This window comes from Scardinius erythrophthalmus (assembly GCF_964197995.2).
Source record: "Scardinius erythrophthalmus genome assembly, chromosome: 25".
Taxonomy (NCBI): Eukaryota; Metazoa; Chordata; class Actinopteri; order Cypriniformes; family Leuciscidae; genus Scardinius; species Scardinius erythrophthalmus.
Genome location: NC_138245.1, coordinates 20,993,408 through 21,020,340, shown reverse-complemented (window position 1 = coordinate 21,020,340; position 26,933 = coordinate 20,993,408). Strand labels below are relative to the sequence as shown.

Below are 26,933 nucleotides of genomic sequence, written 5' to 3'. Positions count from 1 at the left end.
GTTTGAAAGACCCTGGAACACTATGTATTGTACATTACTGTTGTGTTCAACAGTTTAGGGTAGTAAAATAATGTTTTTGAAAGAAAATTTGTGCAATTTTATTTGATCAAAAATACAGTAAAAACTGTATTATTGTGAAATATTGTTACAATTTAAAATATATGGTGGGCCATTTATATGGATACACCGTAATAACATGGGAATGGTTGGTGATATTAAAGTCCTGTTTGTGGCACATTAGTATGTCATGGTCACCACCCATCTTGAGGAGTTTGCCCCCTCACATATACTAATGTGCCACAAACAGGATTTTTAATATCACCAACCATTCCCATGTTATTACGGTGTATCCTGGAACCACCCTGTAAATTAAAATGCAATTTATTCCTGTGATGCAAAGCTGAATTTTCAGCATCATTACTCCAGTGTCACACGATCCTTCAGAAATCATTCTAAAATGCTGATTTGGTGCTAATTTTATTATTATCAATGTTGAAAACGTAATATTTTTGTTGAAAACATGATTCATTTTTTGGGGGATACTTTTATGAATGTAAAGTTGGAAAAAAACAGCATTTATTAGAAACATTTGTAACAGTCTTTTTTGATAAATTTAATGCATGAATAAAAGTATTAATTTGCTTAAAAAAAAATCTCACTGACCTTAAACTTTTGAATGCATAAACTCATATTATGAGGAAAAATATGTACATTAAAACCAGTTTTATATATTAATTTAGGCCACGTCTGGTGAAGAATAATCTGAAATGAAAACGGATTAAGTATTACAGAGTGTCCCTTCGGTCCTGCACATCGCTGCAGAGAGGGACGGTCTGGAGGACCAGTTTGGAATCTGTCCACAACATCACACACTCAACAGCCTGACAACTGTGATACTGCTCCACCTGCAGCAGGTGCTTTACAGAAGATGCTATGAGGGAGAGTGGAAATGTACTGCTTAGTTTATTTAAAGGAACAGCAGTATGAGCCTTGTGCGACAAAGTGCTGCAAAAAGATTCAAAATGAAACCCTATGGGGTTTCTGCTCTGTTCTGTTCTGTAATGACAGAATTTTCTATCCTTATACTGTGTGTACTTTGCACTCACTGCCTCATCTGTCACTAACACACACACACACCAAAATATGATGTTTTACATTCAAATAAGATCTGACACATTCATTATGGCCAGTTTAAGATGAAGTGTCGCTCTTTATCTCTGTATAGCACTATGGGCTATACTCATTGGCCCTCGTGCTGGTCCACAATCCTGATAAGAAGAGTTATTGAGATTGTAAGCACACTCGACTGAACTGAGCATAGCTTAATTAAAGCTCGCAGCTCCCGAGAGTCCCAGGATTCCCTGACATCTATCTATATCTACACCCCAACCTGCAGGAACAGACCAAATCTCTCTCTCTTTCGCTCTCTCCAAATATACTTCTCCATATAGGGATGTTTAAATGCTAAAGTAATGTTTTAGTAATAGGAAACACACGGAATAAACATTTTAGAAAATAAGTAATATTAAAACTTACAGCGTAATGACAGTTAAACGAGTTAAACACACATTCATCTGTTATTTTGGGGTGTTAACAAACTAAAAAGGGGTTACCTCAGTCACAAACTCTTCATAGGCAATAACAGACAGGTAAACATGGATAACTAGCTTTCCACGTGCAATTATGGATGTTTATGAGGAAATGAGGAAGCGTACCATTATTAATTATACCTGTCAAAATGTGAAATGATTGTTTAGAAAGTTCATTGGATTTCTATAGAAATTCACATCATCTCAAACAGCAGCATAAAGATCGGTTAAAGCTTTGTCTTGAATACAACTGATTAACACAAATACTGTGTACTAAAACAACAATCGACGTTTCAATGTAGATACGACAAACAATTTCAGCAAAAAGACTGTAAGGGATTTCTTAGGAGATCTGTGTTGATGATAACAACAGGTTAGTGCTGTTTGTTTGTTGTGTCAATAGTGTGTAGTCTGAGTGTGCTGAAAAAGCACACCTGCGAGCACATGGAGTTCACATCATCAGCACTGCGACCTTCCCATGAGCAGGTGACCGAGGACAATGTCATTTGTGACATGCCGGAAGTTGTCTCGTATATAATCGAAATTAGCCTAAAATCCATCCGTACGTCTTTGATACATCGGCGTCCTTCGAGAAATCTTACATATATATATATATATATAATTTTACATTTATAGGGTAAAATTAGGAAGACGAAGCAATCACAAATCAAAGTTAGACTGACGTAAATAATTAAGCAATAGACAAATTCAGACACAACACATTTTTCATTTAAACTGTTATATATATACACATGTACTGTACACAAAGAAAAATCATATTCAATAGAATAGATTGCAGCTGGCCCTCATGTTCTATACGATAACCATCTATGAAAACTATGAAACATCTGCAGCGACGAATAGGATAAAACGCACCGAATTACAACCCCTTACATCTAATGAGGTAAAAAGTTTCTATTTTTGGCAACATCCTTGTTGTCGGATGTGTGAAAAAAATCGATCTATAATGAATTAAAATGTGCGTGTTTCTTCTCTTCTGTCTTATTCAGCGGCTGTTGTGGTACGTTAGATATCGACGTTACTGAGGCTTCCAGCAGTTTAAAAACATGGAGCCATTTTAAATGGAATTAACGTTACATTGGTCGCTGAAGAGAAGATGACCAACACTATCACTCTAAATTATATCACACAATAATTTCCGTCAGTTTTGTTTATATTCCAAGAACACGTCGTACTAGTTCAGTTCTGAAATGAGGCATTTAACTCACCAAACAGTCTTGAGGAACAATACTAGGATCTGACTAAGGAAAAATCCCCCACAAAGATGTTGAAGTGAACGGAGGCTGGTAGAAGGGCTCGTCCGCACGTTTCTCTGCTCGCAGTCTCTGCCAGCAGCCGTGTTTTGATGTCACTCGGTGGGCGGGGCCTTCTGGGCTACCCACATTACACTCAACGTTTGGAAGACCCCCTCATACGCGATTTATCGCCCCCGTGAGGTTATCTATATGGATATCGTGTCTTTATCGACAGTTATGTCTTTTTCTTTAGTACCGCAATATTTTTTCGACTAAAGAAAATCACCAGTACACCAAGTATACACATATGCATACAAAGTGCTTTTATTGTAACTGTCTCCAAGCTCAACAGCTTTAAACAAGCATATCGTCATCATAATGCAGTATATAGAGGGAATACCGTTTTCCAGTCATAGGCTACAGTATTGAAAAGACGTGAGTAAATAATGACAGAATTTTATATATGTGTTCATCAAGATAACTAATATGCATAGATTTAATTTTAGGAACTACAATTGCAATACTGAAATGCATTCAGAATGAGAAATTCAGTATTTCCAGTTTCTGCTTTTAGACAAACAGTCATGTGGTTCAGTCTTTGTTAATACTAACTCCTGGTTTCACAGAACAGGCTTAAGCCTTGTCCCAGACTAAAATGCATGTTTGAGCGGTTTTAACTGAAAGCAACTTGGACTGAGATATCTTAAAATATGTCAGTGCCATTGTTTTGTCTCAAGATTTTTTTTCCTTTTTTTTCTAATGCATGTTTATAAAAGCTACTTAAATGTCCTTATTGAACTAAGGTCTAACCCTGGCTTAATCTAAGCCCTGTCTGTGAAACCAGGCCTAAACATTTTAAGGCTAATTCATAATGAAGTGATGTCACAGACTACATTTACTGCACAAATCTTAAAGAAAGTTGACTACTGAGGATTGCAGTAATTATGAAATTCACAGTTGTTCAGAAATAAATATGCAATATTCAAAAAACATTTGAACTTTCTAAGCATAAGGTCCTTTAAATACAGCGGAGCACATAAACAATAGTTTCCTTGTGTACATTTTACTTCAGTTTCACAGTTCACACCCAACCTGTTAAATAGAGGTTAATGATTACTAACCTTTGAACAATGCAGGACTGATCCTTATTTTGACTATCCAGTAGGTTTTTAGATTAAACATGATTAACTTAGTTAAAAAAAAAAAAAAAAAATATATATATATATATATATATATATATATATATATATAAACTAAACATACATTTAGGTATTTTGTTATACGTTTACTTTCGGTGAAAGAGAAAGGATGAAAAGGATCTGGATCACATTTGCTGTAAAGGGATAGGTGGGTTGATAAAGTTTTGCAACATTCAATCCTAATTCCAAGTCCACAGTCAGAATCACAGATTCTGTAACAAACAGCTTGTATAGTTTCACATTGTTCTCAGTCTAACGTTCTTTAGGCTCTTTGGTTTCGTGGCCCGCTTTAGGAATGTATTAAACTGAGGTAGTCCTGTGACGATAGTGAAATTTGCCCTGGCGCCCTCATGTGGCACAAATCAGAGCGATCTGTTGCACCTTTCCCAGTTCATTCAGCAGCTGTTTGATGCTTTGCTTGAGTTCAGGCAGACGGTCCAATGGCTCTGGGGGCTCCAACTCTCCCGTGCAGTCCAGCCAGTTTTCAAGCACTGAAACAGGAAATGATGTTTATGAATAGTTAGTGTTTCGATGTATTAGCTTTAATGTATACAAAACATTCCCATTATACAAATCACCAAATGAAAAATTGCAAAACATAAATCCAGCCCCCTGAAACCCTCTGGCACACCATCAAGCTCCCTTTCGATGAAGTCCATCCTGCGAGTAACCTCTTCTTGTAAAGTCTCGATGTGTTCCAGCAGGTTGATCCTCCACTGCTGGGGCTGAGCTGCGCCCTTTACCCCGCCTCCATCACCACACGCCTCACGCTTCTCTCCTGCATCCTACAATGTCACATTCACTCATTACTTAGATTGCAGCATTCAATGTAATTAACATTCAGTCACAAACAATATAAAACAGTCAGTCTACACTACTGTTCAAAAGTTTGGGGTTGGTAAGAATTTTAATTGTTTTTTAAAGTCTTTAGACTATAGGGATGCATTTATTAAATGTAAAATAACTGCTTTCTACTTTAGATGCATATGACTTAAATATATGTATTAAAATGGAATTTATTCCTGTGATGCAAAGCTGAAATTTCAATAGCCATTATTCCAGTCTTCAGTGTCACATGATCCTTTATAAATCATTCTATTATTGCTGATTTGGTGCTCAAAAAAATATGATCATTATTATTATTATTATTATTATCTATGTTGAAAACAGTTGTGCTTCAATTTTTTTCAAAGAACGAAACTTATTAGAAATATAAACCTTTTATAACAAACCCTTTACTGGGTCCTTGCTAAATGTAGAAAAAGTATGAATTCCTTAATGAAAGTATTAATTTCTATAAAAAAATAATCTTTTGAACAAATGTACATATTTTGAAGTACACTTTTTAAGTTTGCTGTAAATCATTGTCGTTTTATTATGACATCAAACCTGTTGTGCTGTCTAAATGAGCCATATTTTAATAGATGCAGATGTTTAATGTTCAGTACGTATTTTAAATATTGATGGACCTCTTATAATTTTGGACCACTGATACTTTTATTGTGCTTTTTATCAGCACAAATCCCCATTCACTTTCATAATGGAAAGAATGGTCCATTCTTCAACATTTCTATTCTATTAAAATTCACTTTTAGATGTACTATTCCTTTAAAAATGTAAGCTCACCGCAGGATCAGACCTTTTAATTTGACCGTAATAATTATATTTCACAGAACTGGAGGACAGTGTTAATCACATAATATTAACCTCATTTGACCCTCACCATCCTGTGCTTGAACAGCTGAGTACTAGATGTCTTCAGTAGTGCTGGTTGGATCTCTCCATAATAGCGTTGTTCATTCTTCAGCACTCTCTCTGTGTCGTGTGATCGATCTTCCAACACTGACTCAACCCGTGTCTTCAGCACCAGCCTCGGCTCCAATACTTGGTACAGTGTTTGTGGCTTTTGGTAGCAGTGCTCACTGCTAATGTAGTCCTGGAAGGATGAAGAGAAGGGCTCTTTATGTAGAATGACTTCTGAAGATGCTGATGAAGAAACGTTTTTTGCGTCTGGAAGAGCCATGCTTTTTATCCTGGATCTCTCAGTCAGCTTCCACGGCTCCCGCCACAACTTGAGGTCTGGATGAGTCTGGCTCCTGCAGAAAGAGGTGAAACACTTTTTTCATGTGGCTTTTCTAACAGCATGAGTCTTATTGGTTAAAACAGAGATAAAACAGCATCACTTAGGCCGCATTTACAAGTGACCCAATTTAGATTTTTTCCTCCCATGTGGCACAGATCGGATATGACCCACAAACATGCAAGCAGGAAAAAAGCACATGGATTCTGATATGAATTGGATACGTGCATTTGCGAATGACGTCAACTCGGGTGGAGACAAACTGCGATCACATGACTCTTTTCAATGGCGCAATGGAGGACGAAGGCTCAACCCAGTGGAGTCATGATGATATTTTGGGTCTTTGGGGCGAAGGGACAGTGCAGGCAAAAAAGCAGGGTTGTTACAGAAACAAAAGCGTATTTTAAGAAACTTCAGGCGAAGTTTTAAGCGCTCATGGCTACTGTGCCAACATAAAATCAAAAGCTTAAAAACCAAGTACAAGGTAGTCGAAGACCACAACAACAAGAGTGATAATAGCCATATTACATTCCCATTTTACAAACAAAATGGAAGGCGTTTTAGCTGCAGACCACCTGAAAAACTAGATAGTTTCAGAGAGGAAGTTGCCGCGTCGCCAGTGGACTGTCAAGAGCCGGAGTGTGAGAACAAATTTACAGGTAAGGTAAATGAAAGTTTTTGCAGACATTAGCTGGCATATAAACGTTATTTCAGCCATTGCCAAAATAGAAAAAGTGACAATATATTATTGTGTTAGCCTATAACATTAGATACAAGGGTGTAATGACCTCGCTATCATCAAGTGAATAGTGTAAATGAAGATATCGGATATGGGTCACACACACACACAAAAAAAAATTGGATATAGTCAACAAGTGGGCATCAAGACCCATAAAAGTAAATGTGGCCTTACTGTAGCACGCTGATTTTGAGCTGCAGGCCATTGAGGACTTCCAGCACTTGCTGAACGTCCCCTAACAGCTGATGAGTGGCTGCGATCTTCTTGCCGTTCTGATGGGAGTAGTTCTCCAGGAAAGAGAGGCCATACATATGGCCGGAGCTAAGCCAGTCCCTGTCATACCAGTACCGCAGGCTCTGTCTCTGACCTCTGGTCTGCCCTGGATACACACAAACAAATGCACTGGTAAGACAAGATTAACTTAAAACGGCAGAAAATTCCCTAATTCCCTAGCAGGAGAAAGGGCAATTGACAAAACACTGAGTCAAACTACTCAAACTGCCACTCATCCTGAGATCTATATTAGAGTTTGGTTTAACATGCATCACTTCCAAACCTGGAGAATCCCGGCAAATGAAGCAAGCGTATCGTTCTGGAACGTTCTCTTCCAGGAGGCCCATACAGGTTCCGTGCTGCCAGTACAGACACTCTTCACACTGAGGTTCAAGAGAAAAAGCAACAAATGTGATCGTTGTAAATAGTGAAAATGTTAAAGCTAAATCTTCTATTATAACATAATATTTCTATTTTAAAATGTAATTTATTCATGTGATGTCAAATCTATATTTTCAGCAGCCATAACTGATCACATGATCCTTCAGAAATCATTCTAATACGCTGATTTGGTGATCATTAACTCTTTTGTAACAATAGAAATGCCTTTTAAGGTCAGTTTAATGCACCCTTGCTGAATATAAGTACTAATTTCTTTACTGACCCCCACATTTTGAATGGTAGGGTACCTGTAACATGAAGTCATTCTCCTCTTCCGCTTCACACACACAGCGGACAGTTTCCTGGCTTCCTGTAGTTGAGGCAACAGAGCTACAGCTGAGAGGTGAGGCAAAGACATCCAGATCCGCCCCCATTTCATCTTCACTCCAACCACAGCTGTCAGAGGACCAGTCTGAAATGCTATCCTCATCTGGAAACATATTACAAAACTTGTATTATGAGGTAAAAACTTCTAGAAACTCTACAAAACATTAAGATGGACAGGAAAACTTAAATTAAAGCACTGCTGAATGTACTAACAGTGAAAATATAAATTGACAGGAAGTGGATGAATAGCATATTTTTTCTTGAATTATTAAATGCAAGATGTTTTGCATAGCATGTGACATGATAATATAACATTGTTATGAGATTATATACCATAATTTACACTTCAATAATTAATATTTCTACTTGTATTATAATTTACTGTTACAAACATATTTTAGTTCAATTACAGTTGTTGTGCAGAGAAATAAAGATTTACGATGACTCGAACGATTGTTTGCATTGTCTGTAAATAAATGCTGCTTTTCTTTACCTGATGTGTTTTTTTTCATCTTTTTCTTTTCCTTCAACTTTATACGCAAGAAGTCTCTAGTCTGTTTCTCTTTTGACCTGTCACGTTCTTTCACGCCTTCTACAAAAGGCAAAAAACAAAGCTCGGTTAGATCATGTCATGTATTAAAGCCTTCAATTAAATAACACTGAAAATCCCAAATCCTTTCTGTGAAATACAATATAAATTGTATCCATCAGCCATACCCATTTCCATAAATCTCCTCTCTCTTTCCTTGTTGAAGTATCTATGCATGTTGCTGTCTAGCTGATTGTCTCTGGTCTTGTCCCTGGTCTTGTCCTTCAGTGAAGGCCATCGTTGGTAATTCTGTGCACTGACAACAGGGGGCGCAAGAGAGCGTCTCTTCACGGTCACCTGCGCACACTCATGTGATGTAACGCACCTCTTCTTAGAGCCATCCTGATTATTAAGTGCGGTCTGTTTGTCCATTGCCCGGATCGGGTCTGGCTCCATCAGACGATCATCTCCATGGTAGTATTTCATATGATAGTGCAGGAGTTTTGCTTTGCGGAAAGACTTCATACAGCCAGGAGCACTGCATTTATATGGATTATGGTCCAAGTTGATCGAGAGCACTGGTGGCGGTTGGTTTCTGATCACTCTGTATACTGTGATAAGTACAATTTACATTCATCGTCACTAATTCAAGATGATTCTGATTGTTCTCATTAATTAGTAGAGATCATTACTCACATGGTTCTCTGCTGAACCGGTTGGGGTTGTGGAAGGCTTGTTTTCTAACTGCTACAATTTAAAAAGAACAAAATGATCAAAATGAACCAGGTCTTATTTGAGTAAATATGTGTTTTACAGAGATGTGGTGGATGGAATCTCACCTGTAGGCTTAAAAGTTTCTGATTGGCACTGAGCCTTAGGTACTGATGTGTCATTGGATGGTTGTGTCAGACATAAGGGGTCTGATCCTTTTCCTTGAGTTCTCTGATTGGTGGATTCGCATATGGGCTTGCAATCATTATGAAAAGTTTTTTCTGGAGGAAAGAGATGAATGATGAGGAAATCTACCATTATGACACTATTTTTTTACATAACAGTCATATACTCAAACCTGCATCAGTCTTGTTTTTTTTGGAGCTCCTTCGTGCCATTGAAAGTCTCCTCTTCCCTAGAGAAAATACACTTAAAAGTTAAATAAACTTGAATAAATGAAGCCTCACCAAATAATAAAGCTGCATGAATTGATTTTTTTCTGATAATTGCATTTGCGATTAATAATGCAAATGTGAATTTAAAAAAATTGAGTATTTAAGAAAAGGCTGTCTTCATTTTTTCATGCTCAAACATTAAACCACAGAGCCTTTATTTCAGTGGAAAACTGCAGAAAACCCTTATATCTCTTTTGTTAAAGGGGGGGTGAATTACTGTTTCATGCATACTGAGTTTTTTTACACTGTTATAGAGTTGGATTCCCATGCTAAACATGGTCAAAGTTTCAAAAGTTAAGTTGTACGTTTGAAGGAGTATTTTTGTTCCAAAAATTGTCCTTCCGGTTTGTCACAAGTTTCGGAAAGTTTTTTTCGAGTATGGCTCTGTCTGACGTAAGAGAGGGCGGAATTTCCTTATATGGGTCCTAAGGGCACTTCTCCGGTAAGATCGCGGGCGCGCGCGCACTCGTAAAACAGAGCAAGAGAGTGAAAGCAGTTCGCCATCAAAGCGCCCTGCCCGGCTTTTGGGAAGTCAGTGTCACCAAAGAAGTGTGTTTTTGGTTGCCAGGGCAAGACAACCCTGCACAGATTCCCAAAGAACCCAGTGTTAAGGAACCCGTGGATGGAGTTTGTTTTCCTGAGCATAAACGGAGATGTATAAGACTGTTGTTCCCTGCATTTCGACGATGATTGTTTTATAAACAAAGCCCAGATCGTCTAACGTTAATGCTTAAGGATCGAGCAGTCACAATGATAAAGGTTCGCGGTCGTGCGTTGGAACGGTGAGTAAAACTGTTGAACAAATGTCTCTGTGTGTTGTTGTTAGCTCGGCGCGTTAGCACAGCTTTAGCTTCGCCCACACGGCCCGCCCCCAGCCGCTCTACAGCCAATCTTTCAATTAAAAATATAATAAAACAAAAGACTTTTTGGAGATATGAAGGATGCAATATTACTCTATAGGTACTCAAGATTAACAGGAGATTGAGTGAAAATGAGCATTTCACCCCCCCTTTAAAAACAGTCAGTTTATAAGTGCTTCCCATAACTAGTTTGATGAAAATGGTTGGTGCATGTTTGGTTTCCAAATACACATTATAAGCAAGCCAAACCCAGAGCAGATGCAGAGATGAGTTTGTGTGGAACGGCATTTACTGCAAATCAAGCCACTCCGAGAGGACGAAAACACTGGATCATAAACTGCTCACGTGTTTAAAAAAAAACGGTGTCGTGCTTTGCATATATTTAAGTAAATCACAGTCTTTGCAATTTGATATTTGTGGTGTAAATTTTATTTTGATTACTTGTGCAGCTCTACCACATGGAGTTGAACAAATAATGTTCATTTCAAACATGTTTTCCAAATATTCCCCCGGCTATTGGTCAGTCAAACAAATAGCCCCGCCCCAAACTCAACACTATTGGTTGAGCCACTGTTACCGGGTAGGGGCAGTTCTCAAACAAACAGAACATTGTTTTGATACCGCCACAGACCCGCAGTGTTTATACTTTTCAGGGAAATCAACCAACAAATCAATCACTTGTATCCAGTCAAGAAAATCACTTTGAATAGTTTAACTTTGTACGTACTTCTTATTCGCTGCCTCCGTGACTTCCTGTCATGAGGAAGACCTTGTCCTTTGATTTCCTCCTCTTTTCGTTCCAGGACTTCTGCTTCCTCATTCTCATTTCTCTTTACCACCCCCTCATTAAAGTTCAAGCCCAAATCTAACCCCACAGAGTCCTCCATTTTCAAGCTGGTCTTCTCTTCTCTCTCCTCAGGCCCTGAGCCCCCCTTCAGAAATAACTTACTGTAGTTGTGCTGCGCTATTTGCTCCAAGACTCTCTCTCCCTCTGCATCTTCCTCCTTTATGCTTATATTTTGCACTTCAACGCATTTCCCATTCCCACTGCTTTTCTTCTTTTCACCTTCCTCTCCATCCAAGACTGAGTTCTCATCCTCCTCTTCCTCAGGAACACGGTCAATCTGTTTATCACCGCTGGCTTCATTCTCCTGCATTTTCTTGTCCTTTACTGTCTTTTTTACCATTGGCTTCTCTCCATTTTTGTCAGTTAGTTTCTTTCTACACTAATTGGAGAGAATGAGAGGATGAGTAAAAGAAGAGAAGGCCAAAATTGGAACTGAAATAGAGACGTAACATGAATAGGATAAAAATACAAAATGAACCTCTTTGGTGAAGGGCTTCACATGGATTCCTTTGACTGTTTGGATGACACCGTCATAGAACTTTACAGTGTAGGATGCTGCAGGATCATTTTGTACATTTGAATCACATTTGAAACGTGAAAAAGAATCTGTTCACATAACATTTGTTTCATGCAATATTTACATCAACAGCTTACCATCTTTGTTGACGGCCAAGACTTTAGCAGGATAAAATCGACAATCAGACCAACTGGCAAGTACTTTGTCATTCACATGAAATCCCTGCAAAAAAAGTATGAATTAAAACAGAATTTATTCATTTGCATTTTACAATGGATTTAAATGTGGTTTTACCAATCAGTATTTAGGGTCGAATTATCTGATTTTTAAGAGACTTATTGACCTTGACTTTTCTGCATGCTAGCTGCAACACAAAACTAATATAAACAAATATTAATAAGCACTGAAGTTGTGTAGTAATATACACTAATGTTCAAAAGTTTGAGGTCTGTAAGATAGAATTTAACACTTTTATTCAGCAAGGATACATTAAACTGATCAAAAGTGACAGTAAAAACAAACATGATGTTACAATAGATCTCTAATTTAAATAAATGCTTTCTTTTGGATGTTCGATTCATCAGAGAATCCTGAAAGAACCATGGTTTCCACAAAATATTAAACAGCATAAATGTTTTCAAAATTGATAATAATAAGAAATTCTTGAGCACCAAATTAGCAAATCGTGTGACACTGAAGACTGGAGTAATGATGCTGAAAATTCAGCTTTTTAAAATATCTTAGAAATGTTATGTTATATATTGTAATATTATTTCACAATTTTACTCTATTTTTTAATCAAATAAATGCAGCCTTGGTGAGCTTCTTTCAAAAACATTGAAAAATCGTATGACCCCAAACTTTCAAACGGTAGTGTTTATATATAATTTTCTAATTAAAAAATAATAAAGGATTACGCCAAAGTACTTTACAATGTTTTCTTTTCAATCATTTCATTATTTTAATGAGGCTGTATCACCCTGAATAAAAACATGAAAAATATCAAACATTAAGTCAGAAATTAAAAACATGTTCACCGTAGTATGTGTACTCAAGCCATTGTATTATGCATGTATGAAGTGCATTTTTAATGTATCCAATGAATGAACAATTAGTTAATTACAAATTATATTTGTGTAGACTGGTTGATGCAAGATTTGCTTTTGTGATCCACAGTTGAAAGAACAACAGGACTGATGCAGCATCACATTCATATCTCACTGAACAGATTTATACGTGAGGCTGATCCTAGATTAGCTTGCATATACTGGGATTTTTGAGGAGCAGTCTGTGACTCACAGGGATAATGCTGTCTTCCTGCCGTCCCTCTCTCCTCAGCTGAACCCTCTCCATGGGCCTCAGATACGGACTGGCCCAGTCAAACCACTCATCATAGCGATGGCTCCACTGGCGATAGTGGATTAAGACTTTCTCATCCTCGTAGTCAATCTTCTCAATGTTGGCAGCATACCTGGGAGCGAAATCACATACGGATAGCTTGCTATAAAAAGGAGTGATGGACAGGCTACAAAAATGACTGTTTTTAAAAGAATGGCACTTGCCAGTTCTTCAGACTGTCCCGTGCTTCAAGAGCAGCGCCCACCTCAAAAGTTATTCCTCGTCTGTTTGGAGGTGTATTGCTCATGTCGTCAGCAAATACCTAATATGAAAGTGTCACATTTCAGTAACCGCCCAGTGAGGATTACATCACATAGATCATTCTCAAATCAATAATTAATATCGATTTCTCGATTTAGTCGATACTCATTTTGAAGAACCGATATTGATTTTTAAATCCCATTTATTATCAATCTTTCAGTCTATGTTGTTGATGAATGAACAAAGCAGCGTACCTACCATCCAATAAATCGCGATAAGCTTTGTGCTGTTACTTCTGATATAAATAAAATCTCAGCTTTCAAATTTTGTCACTTTTATTACGAAATCAAACAATAAATACCGTTTTGACGCTCTTTTATGTGTCGCTGTAGCGCCTTAATTCAAGCGAAGCTGTAGCGGTAAGGGAACGTGAACGTATTTACGCTTTACTACTATTCACAGCACGAAATAAACATGAATGAACATCAGAAGGTATGTTGAAAGATAGGCCTACAGTACAACTTACCCAATGTCACGTAAAGTTACATTTACCTCAGAAAAGCAATTCAAAACTCGTTAGTCAGATAGAAAATTAACTCCAGATAGGAGCATTTTGCTAAATATATGCACTATATTGCATATTTACTTAACCTGTTCTTCAATATTTGATGTATTTTAAATAAATCCGCCATGTTTTTATGACAGCCACCATTTAAGTTTACATTTTTTTTAACCGAGTAGAAACATAAGTAATTAAAATGTATTATTATAACGTTATTATTGTACAATTTAAATGTAGGAAGAAGTGCACTGCCCTACAAATATGTTCATTTTAACCTTTAATATTATAGTGATGCATCATCTGGATTCCCTGTATAGTTTACAGCATTAGTTGAGAGAGATTTTTTTTTTCCTTGAGGAAATATTACCATGTACTGTAACTGGTAGTCCACAATTAATCGATATCAAATTTATTTGAATCAAAATCTAAGTGTGAAATTGGTGTCAATGTCCAGCCCTACTTAATACATTCAAGTAGACTATTTAAGAGCTAACATGAGAGAAATTAACCCTAATGAAATGTAGTAAAAGTGAGTAAATTTGTCCTTTTCTGATAACTATAATTATAACATTAGCTGACACTCTGAAGTCTGAACTGTATCATTAATAATAATATTAATAATAATAACAACAACAACAACAACAACTGTATTTTGGCAGGAAAACAATTATGTACAATTATTAACAATTATGTATTTATTGTCACAGCTTGGTTACTGACAAAATGGGCACTGTTTTGTAAAAACAAACTTTTAACAAAGTAAGTATTTGACTTGTAATATAAATCTTTCAGATACAACTTTTGATTTTAATAATGTATTTTTAAATGTTGAAATAGATTAATAATAAATACTTTAGAAGTAGTTATCAATGTTAGTTCATGTCAACTAATGTAGTTAACAAATGACATTTAATGTCAACAAAATATTTGTATTTTTCATGCTACACGTTTTCATTACCATTCATATAATTAAAATAGTTTAAATGATTAAGAATTAATAATTCAATTAATAATTATTTAAACGTTTATGCTTAAATCACAAGATTTATTGTTTTGACTTTTGAAAGCCATGATATTCCAGAATTTCTTTTTATAGGTCTATCAAGGAAAAGGTGAAATCTTTCCCAGTACTCCCTGGATCATCTGCAGCATTTGACTTAGAAACAGTGTAGGTGCACAGAATCCAGGTCATGGCATCATGCCACTAAACACAACGCGAACAACAGACTTGGCTTAATTATCAATAGCCTACTTAACTAAGACTCTTATTTCTATATGTAACTTTTATGTTTAAGTTTAAATTCAACATTCGGTTTCTATTAATAAAAATGTTAAGAACAGGATATTAGATATAGCAATATGTTACCAAACTACAAAATAAACACACTTAATTAACTTATTTGCTCTTGTCTGAGAAGTCATATAGGTGAGAGTGATTAAATGTGATTTTATCGGGGGCCACCAAGTGCCTGACAATGACAATGGAAACAATAGAGACTCCATATATTTCAATACTACACTACATGCCTGCTAATTATTCTCAGAATACATATTCCTGCCTGTCTTTAGCCAAAAGCAGACAGGGGACATCATTTAAGACGATTTGAAATGCTACAGGATCATTTTCATCTTAGTGCAAACACAAGCAGACGTTAACTTCCTGACTGATCCACACCCTCCACGAGAATAATGACATGGATAGTAATGGGCGAGTACATCGCCACTCCCACAAATACAAGCTGTAAATCACAACATGCATCTATCAATGCACATGTTACGACATTTATTTAATTTCATTAGCGTTACCTAAAATCTGCAATTACAGATTCAGTTTTCTAAAACAGCATCTTTAAACATATCGTACTCGAGCAAAGTCTTGCCATTGCGAAAACAGTATTGTATAATGCTATAAATATCAGTTACCTGCAGCGATATCCGTCTCTTTATATACAAAGGCGCGTCGCGTCTTTTATTGTAACCACGTTGGGCGCGAGACGCACTTACTATTTTCCAATGTGTTCCACAGACTACCGGTATGAACAATACCAGAACTGCGCATGCGTCAGCGACTTCGCGTCTATATAAAGACGCCTGGGAGCTTTATTGTGATTCACACAGCACAGGCATTATTAATACATTACCCTTCAAAAGTTTGCATTCATTAGATTTTTTTTAAAAGGACATTTATAATGTGTTTTTTATATAAATATTCAGAGAATCTTGAACGTTTGTTTTATCAGGAACCCACAAAAATATCATGCAGCACAACTGATTTACATTTCCGAAGGATCATGTGACACCCAAGACTGGAGTAATGGAGGAGTAACAGGAGTAAATTAAATATTAAAATATAAATAAATAAATGTAGCCTTGGAAAGCATAAGAGACTAATTTGAAAAACATCAACCCCAAACTTTTGAACAGTAGTCTATTTATATAATGTAACATTATATAGGTATAATGTATAGAGCCTAATTTTATTTAAACCCCTAAAATATTAAATAAATAAACAAATCGCATCTTTGTGAAACTTTATTATACTTATCCCTCAACATCCATTTCACACAGAATACACACACAATCCAAAAGTTGTATAGAATATTTTGATCATACACAATCAGTTTATAGCACTAAATACAAGAATTTAGATTTTCTAATTTCCAACAACTCACCACCACTCAGTTCCATTTATAAGCAACATCAGTAAAATAAGCAGCACTATTTACAAGCTTTATTTACATGCAAAAACTCACAAAGAACATGAATACACAAAGGGTACCTGTCTTTTTAGATAAGCCATGGATTTTATTTACTCTTTTCCAAGATTTTACATTTTAATTCTTTAAAGGCTTTTTTTTTATTTTATAGGCATCATACAATGGCATATCATTTCATTATCACTTCATATATTTGATTCATTTACAATTTTTTAGAAGTAGTATTTCCAAATAGTATGTATGGGAGCTGAAAATGTACTATTTCATGACTCTGGATTAAATTTTGCATAAATTACATTCCTGATTATCAGGGAGTAGCAATTTCTATTAAAAAAAATAATCATAAAATAAAATAGAAAACTTTCACTTCTTAAAATACTGTATATTATAGGATAGAGTATGAAAAAGTCACATTTTTCTCTTCTCTATAGATCAAACTAAGAACAAATACAACGTTTATACATTTGTCATGTGCATAACAGATGACCTTTTCTTTAAAATCCACAAAGATACTGTCAGGACAAACAAAAAAAAGTTTTCTTACAGCCTGTCACTATGACTTACTGTACAACACAAGCAGACAGCGTCTGAGTGCTCACAAAGCAATGCATCCATGCAAGTTACTTTGAACTTTGAACCTTGCAATGCACGTTAACGTATGTACCACTAACAATTCGTGATCATCACAACTGAAGATGTGCCTTTTTTAAATGCATTTCTTGAACATGCAAAGAACTTAGGATGAAGGCATGACATTTCTGCCATGTTACCATCAATTTCACTAGTCTTTATATCGAGGAAGTGGGCAGAACACACCTAACTAACAAAACAAACATTGACGTTGTGGAGAGTTTTCCAGTTAAAATATAAACACATTTTTCACCAACAATCATCCTTAAAGTGTACTTTTGTCTAAGATGTTGCCTAGTTTTTGTGTCATCTACTGCCATTGAGACGTAAGGAGAACTTTAAACAATGCCCTCTATGAAGCTTGTGTCCAGATGTACAATAAGCATCCGCAGAAAAGACATCTCCTTGCGGGTGTTCTCGAATATGACACGGGGGTCGTCCGACTGGCACCGAAGGCAATTAGGAGCCATTACCATTGCGAGGTTGTTTACGTCCATTTTAGTGACTGCAACATTAGTAGGCTGAGCAAAAACCTGAGGAAGACACGGGACATACATAAGTGAAATAAGACATTTGTTGTGCATTTGAAAGCATTGCTGCCCATTGTGTGTGTTTGAGTGTTGTTGCTACCTGCAGGAAGTGGATGAAGTAGCACAACACCAGCCGGTTGAGCTCAGGCAGCAACTGCACCACGCTGATGGCTGCCACAGGATCATCATAGTTACTGACACACTCCTTGTAGAAACTCATAGGGATAAGAGGCTCTTCCAGCTCACGGTACCAGAGCTTCATCAGAGAGGCTGAGGGAAACATTGGTATAAGATGTTTAAACATGTCTGGTATTTTACTGGAATGCCAGTAAATATTGTCTTTGGATACGTAATATTCTTATAAATGCATGAGAACAGTTACTCACCAGGAACATTAGGGTCTGACAAATTTTCAGGAATCCTCCACTGGTCCACCTGTAGCTTCAGTGCATTAACTTCATCAATGTCACCAGGGACCCTGTAGGAGGAAATTGTAATGTTACACTCGAGAACCACCAGAGGGAGACATCACACTATAATTATGCATGAACTAGACTGTGAGTTTGGCAAAATTGTATGTCCCCCAGTTAGTCTTTCGCATCCATAAGTTGTGCAATTTCCCCCCCAAGAGATAAATATATGACAGTAGTGAATCTATTTTGAAACTGCAGTTTGCCAAGCAACAAGCTGCTCATTACTTGATATGTTTAAAAGGAGAGTTTTGATCATTCTTGCCTTTTGGCTCAAACTAAATCAATCAATACTCGGTACAGAATACTACAATACAAATGGATGCTTAGGAAATACATTAGCCCAGTTAAAGTGCATAAGTTTATTCCTAACATGAAATTGGCACTCTGTTTCACTGTACGTGGGAATGTACTAGAGAGTTGTAGGTGTTCTAAATCTAGAAGAACTGTGGCAACGTCTCCAAAACGAAGAACCTGAAGAAAGTACAGTGTAAAGGTTTAGGCACTTGTGTAAAAATGCTGTAAAGTGAGGATGCTTTCAAAATTAATGTCATAAATAGGTTTCATTTATCAATTAACTTCCATTTACTAAATCAAATCCATATTTGGTGTGACCACCCCTGTGTTTAAAACAGCTTTTGTCCAGGTACACCTGCACATAGTTTTTAAGGTAGATTTGCAGGCAGGTTTCTTCAAGCGTCTTGGAGACGTTGCCACAGTTCTTCTGGATTTAGTCTGTTTTAGTTTTGATCTCTGTGTGGATCAGATCATACTGGCTGTTGTCAGACTCCTTGTGTATAAAAAAAGCTCATTGGATTATTAAAATTAATGGCAAAAGGAGTGTTTGGACATGTAAACTGATATTTCCTACTCACACACTACAGCAAAAGATATAAATACCTGGCTTAAAACCTTTTTTTTTTGTGAAAATACTAACATATGGAAGCTTGTTTCCACCACTGAATAATAAATAAAGAATAATAATTGCAACTTTTTATCTCACAATTCTGACTTTTTTTCTCACAATTGCGATATATCAAGTCAGAATTGTGACTTTTTTTTCTCAGAATTGCAAGATATGAAGTCAGAATTGTGAGAAATAAAGTCCCAATTCTGGGAAATAAAGTCGCAATTGCGAGATATAAAGTCGCAATTCTGAGAAATAAACTCAGAATTGTGAGAAATAAAGTCCCAATTCTGAGATATAAAGTCGCAATTGCGAGAAATAGTCGCAATTGGGAGATATAAAGTCGCAATTCTGAGAAACAAAATTGTAATTGCGAGATATAAAGTCGCAATTCTGAGAAATAGTCGCAATTGGGAGATATAAAGTCGCAATTCTGAGAAATAAAGTTGTAACTGCGAGATATAAAGTCGCAATTCTGAGAAATAAAGTTGTAATTGCGAGATATAAAGTCGCAATTCTGAGAAATAAAGTCGCAATTGCGAGATATAAAGTCGCAATTCTGAGAAATAAAGTTGTAATTGCGAGATATAAAGTCGCAATTCTGAGAAATAAAGTCGCAATTGCGAGATATAAAGTCGCAATTGCGTGTTATAAAGTCAGAATTGTGACTTTTTTTCTCAGAATTGCGAGATATGAAGTCAGAATTGTGAGAAATAAAGTCCCAATTCTGAGAAATAAAGTTGTAATTGCGAGATATAAAGTCGCAATTCTGAGAAATAAAGTCGCAATTGCGAGATATAAAGTCGCAATTCTGAGAAATAAAGTCGTAATTGCGAGATATAAAGTCGCAATTCTGAGAAATAAAGTCGCAATTGGGAGATATAAAGTCGCAATTGCGTGTTATAAAGTCAGAATTGTGACTTTTTTTCTCAGAATTGCGAGATATGAAGTCAGAATTGTGAGAAATAAAGTCCCAATTCTGAGAAATAAAGTCGCAATTGGGAGATATAAAGTCGCAATTCTGAGAAATAAAGTCGTAATTGCGAGATATAAAGTCGCAATTCTGAGAAATAAAGTCGCAATTGGGAGATATAAAGTCGCAATTGCGTGTTATAAAGTCAGAATTGTGACTTTTTTTCTCAGAATTGCGAGATATGAAGTCAGAATTGTGAGAAATAAAGTCCCAATTCTGAGAAATAAAGTCGCAATTGGGAGATATAAAGTCGCAATTGCTTGTTATAAAGTCAGAATTGTGAATTTTTTTCTCAGAATTGCGAGATATGAAGTCAGAATTGTGAGAAATAAAGTCCCAATTCTGAGAAATAAAGTCGCAATTGGGAGATATAAAGTCGCAATTGCGTGTTATAAAGTCAGAATTGTGACTTTTTTTCTCAGAATTGCGAGATATGAAGTCAGAATTGTGAGAAATAAAGTCCCAATTCTGAGAAATAAAGTCGCAATTGCGAGATATAAAGTCGCAATTCTGAGAAATAAAGTCGCAATTGGGAGATATAAAGTCGCAATTCTGAGAAATAAAGTTGTAATTGCGAGATATAAAGTCGCAATTCTGAGAAATAGTCGCAATTGCGAGATATAAAGTCGCAATTCTGAGAAATAAAGTTGTAATTGCGAGATATAAAGTCGCAATTCTGAGAAAAAAAAAAAAAAAAAAAAAAAATTTCCCTTAGAATTGGACTTTATATCTCACAATTGTGAGTTTATATCTCACAATTCTGACTTTATAACACGCAATTGCGACTATTTCACGCAATTCTGACTTTATATCTCGCAATTGCGACTTTATTTCACGCAATTCTGACTTTATATCTCGCAATTTTGACTTTATAACACGCAATTGCGACTTTATTTCACGCAATTCTGACTTTATATCTCGCAATTCTGAGAAATAAAGTCAGAATTGCGAGATGTAAATTTAGCAATTCTGAGATAAAAAGTAGCAATTATCTTTTAAAATGTTTTATTTTGTGGCGGAAACAAGCTTCCATACTAACATGCCTAATACTTTTGCACAGGACAGTATATCCTGTAAAGCATGGAAAAGTATTCAAAAGCCCTATTCGGACGGTAATTGTTTCTCATGGGGTCGTAAGGTATTTTCAACATTTACAGGGGCTAGTATGTGATTTTATTGCCGTCCGAATCCAGAATGTCAGTGTTTTTCTACCACCACCCGAGTAAAAATCCCTGGCCGAATTTTCGAAGGTTGTGTGGTGATTTAATTGCTGTCCGAATCCACATCTCTGAGCTTACAAGAAGAGATCATTTCAAAATTCACTGTTTAAATCCTTTTTGATCACTGTCGAGCACCTTCCTTACGATATTGCGCTTAACTGTAATCTGCATGCTTTTTAAAGACACTTTTATTACTGAAATGCTGGAAAGTATTTACAAGAACAATATTTCATCACCGCTCCACCTCAGCGAACAAAAAGGAGAAAGAGAAAAAATACAGAGTTGAAAAAAGGGAGTTTGATTAGTTTAAATGTGTAGTTAACTACACTACAAGATTTTAAAGGGCACAAAGTCCTTTTAAATAAATTAACAATGTGATGATATGATTTATTTTTGCTGTTAGAGCGAAAACAAGCAATTAGTGTGAGAGTATTATATTTCTAAATTTCGAATAAAACTGTAAACTAATTAATACATACTACCGTTTAAAAGTTTGGAGTCACTAAGATGTTTTTTTTAATTAATACTTTTATTTAACTGTGCTAATGACACATGACACGCTAAGCTGGTAGCGTCACAACTTTTAATTATTTACTTGTCAACACACTCGTATAGTAAAATATAGTCTGCTCTTCTATTCTGCCTAATTAGTAGTGAGTTAAGCAGGTCTTACCTGAATATCCCCTCAGTCTGTGCTCCACCCAGAGCCAGCACATACTGAGACAGCTGCACTTGCACCCATGGTAACTTCCTGTCTGGGAAGAGTTCACTCTGCCGCTCCATCACTTCCTCTAGAGAGCTGCCGAATAGTGAGGGGGTCATGATGGCACGTCGACTGTGGTCCACCTCCTCCAAGCTAGGCTTACGGAGACCCTTTATGGGAAATAGAGGAATTGCTACTCATCATCTTCTTTCTTAAACATCTGATTCTTCTTCGTGTGTATTTGTTAAAAACTCACCTTTTTCCCTCCAGTGACCGCCACTTTCTGGAGCTTCCGGTAGCAGTACTTGGCATATGTGCTGATGGGAAGTGCTAGAGACAAAAAGACATAATTTATTCTACTATTCTTAGACACAGGATCTGCACAGCCTAATCGCTGACAGATTTACATCTAATGCATCAAAACCTGTTTTACAAGTTAAACACTTTGAGAACTGAGTCACTATTTTTTGTCTGGAACGTGAGCTCCATATTGCTCTGTAACAGTTGTTATGGCACCAGCGATCATGGGATCACAGCGGCACGTGGGGAGTGAAGCACTTCAAAATGAGTCACTTTTTTAACAATGAATGAAAAATGATTTGGTTCCATCAAAAGTGTGGAGGAGGAAATCCAGCCTGCACATTCTGTTAGTAGTGACTCATCAGATCAACATGTGAACTGGAGGAGAGGAAAAGACAGAGGGGTTTTCTACTAGGCTGTGTTTTATCAATGTGCTGTTTTGTCCTTCTGTTATGTAAGGACTATAAAAGTAGACATTGCAGAACATTTTCCATTACTTAGAATAAATTATATTCACAGATATCACTTGATGTCAGATTCTGAGACAAACTCCAGACTTGTAGAATCACTAAGATTTATTGTACATTCAAAAATCTTGAATTTATTGCACTCTGTGCTCAGTATTTTAGAGAAACCACAGCCTGTCTCTTCAGGATTTCTCTGGTTTCACACAAGAGCTTCATAACTCCAAAGTTAAATCCATAGGGGGCATTTCTAATACCGTCACTGCAGGCTTTACGAATCTTAACTAAAAGAGCCAGATGGTAAAAACTTGTGCGGCGATAAAAAGCATCTTTTCTGGAATGTGCCCCAAACTCGACACCCCTTCAGATTTATAGCAAACAGGTGACACACATGCGTGTTGACACAACCTCTTGTTCATTTCCCCGCACCAGACTGCAATTATGTTTAATGAGAGATATTGCATCATAAATTTGCCCTTGATCTCCTTTTTTTGGATTCCTGAACCTAAACAGTTCATTTACAGGGTAAACATACGGATTCTGCTTAATTCTGAATATTTTGCATGACTAAGTGCTGGTGGTCCAGCTCTGAAGCAACAGCTTGCACTCATTTGAAGTGAAAGGCAACAATAAAGTGAAGGAAAGCCAGAGGAAACAACAATCTTTTCAGAGGCCACAAATGAGGCCACACAGATCTTTGTGGTGACTCCCTATGTCAGAGAGATGAGTAAATTCCTGTTTTACAGCGGCCCCGTCATCAGGGCAATCAGCATCCCAATAAACTCCTCAGCTGAGCCGGCCCTACTTACAGACCAGATCTAACCTTGAGAATCCTCACATAGTGACTCACATCCATCTGCAGCACTATTTGTGAAGTTGACCCACTTATCTGGACATCTGCCCATCAGATCCAACTAAATGACTCAAAATCATTGCAGGCCATGAGCCATATCCTGCTCCTTCAAGTGGCCAGTGGCTGGTGCTAGTCTAATGATCCTGTGACTAGAGATGGCTCATGAGTAGTTCTTAAGCAGTGGCTGTGAGTCAATGTTATGCCTTGCATGCAGGCAGTGAAAATCAGTGTAAGGGATCCTCACTGTGGTGAATGCCACGGCTATGTGTAGGCAGCAATCTGATGAGATCATCAGGACCAATGATTGTGGTAATACAGTAACAAGGTCAAAGTGTCGCCATATGGAGGAACAGTCATCTACTGATTTGCACACGTGATGCGTACTGCCCAAAAGGGCTAATTAAAATTGTTTTATTGACCTGTCAAATAATCAATGTTGCTAATGCAGTGGGATGCACCCACAAATGAAGAGCACTCAATATATAGTTACAGAGACCTGCATACCAACATCTAATTCTTTATCAGTTTATAGAGGTACATTAAATCTCTAGTTGATCCATTGCATATTCCAAATCTCTTAAAAACCTCTCAAATGTGTATTTCAACAAACTTTCCTCTGAACAAAGTGACTTTGAGGTCAATTTATTATTTTTTTGTTTCATTCCAAAATGTGTCTCAGATAAGGAAACAGCCATAGTTAAAGAAAGGGGTAGGTACCTTCTGCTTCCTCCTCTGAGCTCTGTTTTCTCTTCTTCCTTGACTTTGAGTTCTTCTTCTTAATATCCTGCTGGTCCAGTATGTACAGGGTAACTGCAAAAGAGACGGGGAAAAAAAAACAAAAAAAACATTTATATATAAAATACTGCTTTCATTTGATATATATGCTTTAGAATAAAATTTGTTAAATTATATGCAAAATTAATTAAATCACAATTAATTGCATGTTAAGAGGTAAGATTATTTTTTAAAAATTTGACCTTTATTTTATCAAATATACAGTAAAACTAATACTGTTAAATATTATTAAAATTTTAAATAAAAACTATTTTAATATATTTAAAAATTTAATTCATTCCTGTGATGCAAAGCCGAATTTCCAGTAGCCATTCCAGTCTTCAGTGTCACATGATACTTCAGAAATTATTCTAATATGCTGATTTGGTGCTCAGGTAACATTTTCATTCTATTACCAATGGTTGAAAAAAAGTTTGATGGTGGAAACCGTGGTAAAAAAAAAAATCATAGTCATAAAATTATAAAAGTCTTTACTGTCACTTTTGGTAGGTTTATGTATCCTTGCTAAATAAAAGTATTATTTCCAAGACTTTGACTTGCGGGGCTGTTGACAGAATGTGCTTTTTGCATTTTTAAGATGCCATAAGTTTTAAAAATGTGTCTTGAGGCCTTCCGTTCCATTCAGTTGTCAGTTGTGTTCGTGTCACTGTTTTAGAACACAAAAATGTGTCCTGTGTGAACAACTTCTTGATGGTTTGGCGAGACACACTGCCTGTAGCCTAGTTTTTTTTTTACTAGATTTACTAGAGAAGATTATTTTATAATATTATTTGATTTTTATACAACTGACAAACTCACTTTTCTTGTCATTGGTTGGCTCCAAGTGCCTCTGAATGTAGCCTTCCAGGTAGCAGCAGAACTTGGGTGAAGGAGCGAAGAAGGCGAGGCACACAGCCATAAGCTCCCAGCCTGCTGCCAGACTGCGTGGGCTGGTGTTGCCTGTGGTCTGCCTCACGAGCTGGACATAGAGCTCATCCCTCAGGCCCTGCATGCCCCAACACTTAGTGACAACAAGGAGAGCCGCATGCCGCCGGTCCAACCGTGAAGGTCGGTCTCCCATGTATGCCTGGACAAGCTTAAACATCTCGCAGGCTTCTTTGCGCACAGTGCGGTCGTTGGTCATCAGCATGGGTTTCTTGATGGAGCCGCGGTTCCATGACAGCATGTTGGCGATGGAGACTCGACGGCGGAACAGGCCCTGGGTGTGCATGTTCAAGTGCTTGCTGGCCCAGTCGGCCATGTTGGAGTCTGGGGGTGGTGGCTGACGGAGGGTGGCGTAGGATAGCTGGTAAGCCCCACCATCACCTCCCTGTAAATTGGTATCGCTGGCTATGTGGCGATGAGGGCCAAGTGAGCCCGTTCTGTTGTCTACCATACCTTTCTTTCTGCTGTCCAACTGAACCTTTGGCTCCAGAGTTCCCGCCTACAGAGGAGGAGAAACACGGTAAGAACAAAGGTATTCATAAAAAATCTATTTCTCTACAGCTTCAGTTAGTTCTGACTGCCGTTTACTGAACATGACCCTCAGTTATGTTCTGCAATAATTGCAGGATCGGCACCTAAAATCGTAAATTAACACAAAAATCACAATAATCTCCATCAAACACTATGTAAAAAAAAAGAATCCTATCCACTACAGATGAAGTATGACCAATCGCTGACATAAAAAATCCTTCTACAGCAAGTCGTTTCTCCTTCGATGTCTCTAAAAAATAGTGCAAATCCAGCAATGGCCTCATTTTGATCCCTAGAGGAATTTTGTCCTGTAATAAGGTCCCTTATGCAGTCATTGCCTCTCTTGCTGTACTGAAAGCTGTATTCCTGTTACAAAATCTAGACACAACATGTGTGCCAACTTCACTTTTATACCAAATATAGAATATTTAGGACACTGTGGGTCAAATTTACATAATTCATAGAGGTCATTTAAGCAATACAATTAGAGTTCACCTTTGTAGAAACAATGTGGGTCTATTAAAACCATATGGTTTTTATTATTATACTTAAACTTACAGATCAGTATTATTTAAGCATTACTTATTTACTATATATATATTATTTACTAATATTTTGAATTAGCTTTTATTTTTATATTTTCAGGTTTTAATTTTAATTTTCATACAGAAATATATCTATTTAGATTGAATGTATTTTTATTTCACATTGAGTGATTGTAGTGCTTCAACCTGCATTTGTTTTATTTCAAATTTTTGAGTTTGAGTTTTTTTAAGTTTAAGTTGTTCCTCTAATATTTATTTATAATTTATAATTTTATTTCAGCTTTATTTCAATTAACAAAAATTTTTTTTTAATAGTTTTAGTTAACAAAAACACCACTGTTATGGATGGATTCCCCATGGTTCCCCATGACACAAGAAACAGAATCA

The 26,933-nt window shown here is 36.7% G+C and overlaps 3 protein-coding genes across 7 annotated transcripts in view; all 3 read right to left on the bottom strand.

The window, feature by feature from the left end:
* Positions 1-3,027, bottom strand: part of ndrg3a (ndrg family member 3a) — a 35,283-nt gene extending 32,256 nt beyond the window's left edge. The window contains exon 1 of one of the 4 annotated variants that reach the window (XM_081358587.1): positions 2,819-3,027. The gene's annotated coding sequence lies outside the window, so the exon portion shown is untranslated. The remainder of the gene's footprint in view (positions 1-2,818) is intronic. The other 3 variants (XM_081358588.1, XM_081358585.1, XM_081358586.1) reach the window with 3 other exon arrangements.
* A 1,097-nt stretch (positions 3,028-4,124) lies between these two features.
* On the bottom strand, positions 4,125-16,041 carry phf20a (PHD finger protein 20, a). Of its 2 annotated transcripts, none has more exons than XM_081358584.1 (17): positions 15,908-16,041; positions 13,427-13,483; positions 13,123-13,294; positions 11,961-12,045; positions 11,785-11,861; positions 11,187-11,685; positions 9,503-9,559; positions 9,273-9,425; positions 9,130-9,180; positions 8,622-9,044; positions 8,398-8,496; positions 7,826-8,007; positions 7,420-7,519; positions 7,038-7,242; positions 5,768-6,140; positions 4,676-4,829; positions 4,125-4,535 (listed from the first exon to the last, which is right to left on the bottom strand). In XM_081358584.1, the coding sequence occupies exons 3-17, from the start codon at positions 13,174-13,176 to the stop codon at positions 4,393-4,395; spliced, it is 2,655 nt and encodes an 884-aa protein (XP_081214710.1). In that variant the 5' UTR covers positions 13,177-13,294; positions 13,427-13,483; positions 15,908-16,041; the 3' UTR covers positions 4,125-4,392. The 2 variants fall into 2 exon arrangements, with proteins under 2 accessions (XP_081214710.1, XP_081214709.1); XM_081358583.1 differs by having other exon boundaries at positions 13,386-13,483; positions 15,908-16,033.
* A 458-nt stretch (positions 16,042-16,499) lies between these two features.
* The window catches only part of arhgap46a (Rho GTPase activating protein 46a), a 36,024-nt gene continuing 25,590 nt past the window's right edge, over positions 16,500-26,933 (bottom strand). The window contains exons 4-10 of the mRNA XM_081357175.1: positions 25,345-25,969; positions 24,469-24,561; positions 22,391-22,464; positions 22,105-22,304; positions 18,248-18,339; positions 17,962-18,131; positions 16,500-17,864 (exon numbers count right to left, since the gene is read on the bottom strand). Of these exons, the coding sequence (XP_081213301.1) occupies positions 17,670-17,864; positions 17,962-18,131; positions 18,248-18,339; positions 22,105-22,304; positions 22,391-22,464; positions 24,469-24,561; positions 25,345-25,969 (1,449 nt within the window). The 3' untranslated portion in view covers positions 16,500-17,669. The remainder of the gene's footprint in view (positions 17,865-17,961; positions 18,132-18,247; positions 18,340-22,104; positions 22,305-22,390; positions 22,465-24,468; positions 24,562-25,344; positions 25,970-26,933) is intronic.

Excerpts from the sequence above, each read along its gene's own strand:
- phf20a (XM_081358583.1), bottom strand. The coding sequence starts at position 13,468 with ATGAGCAATACACCTCCAAACAGACGAGGAATAACTTTTGAGGTGGGC. Across the intron at positions 9,045-9,129 it reads CCGGTTCAGCAGAGAACCAT|TATACAGAGTGATCAGAAAC; the intron begins GTGAGTAATGAT and ends TACTTATCACAG. Across the intron at positions 6,141-7,037 it reads CTCAAAATCAGCGTGCTACA|GAGCCAGACTCATCCAGACC; the intron begins GTAAGGCCACAT and ends CTCTTTCTGCAG.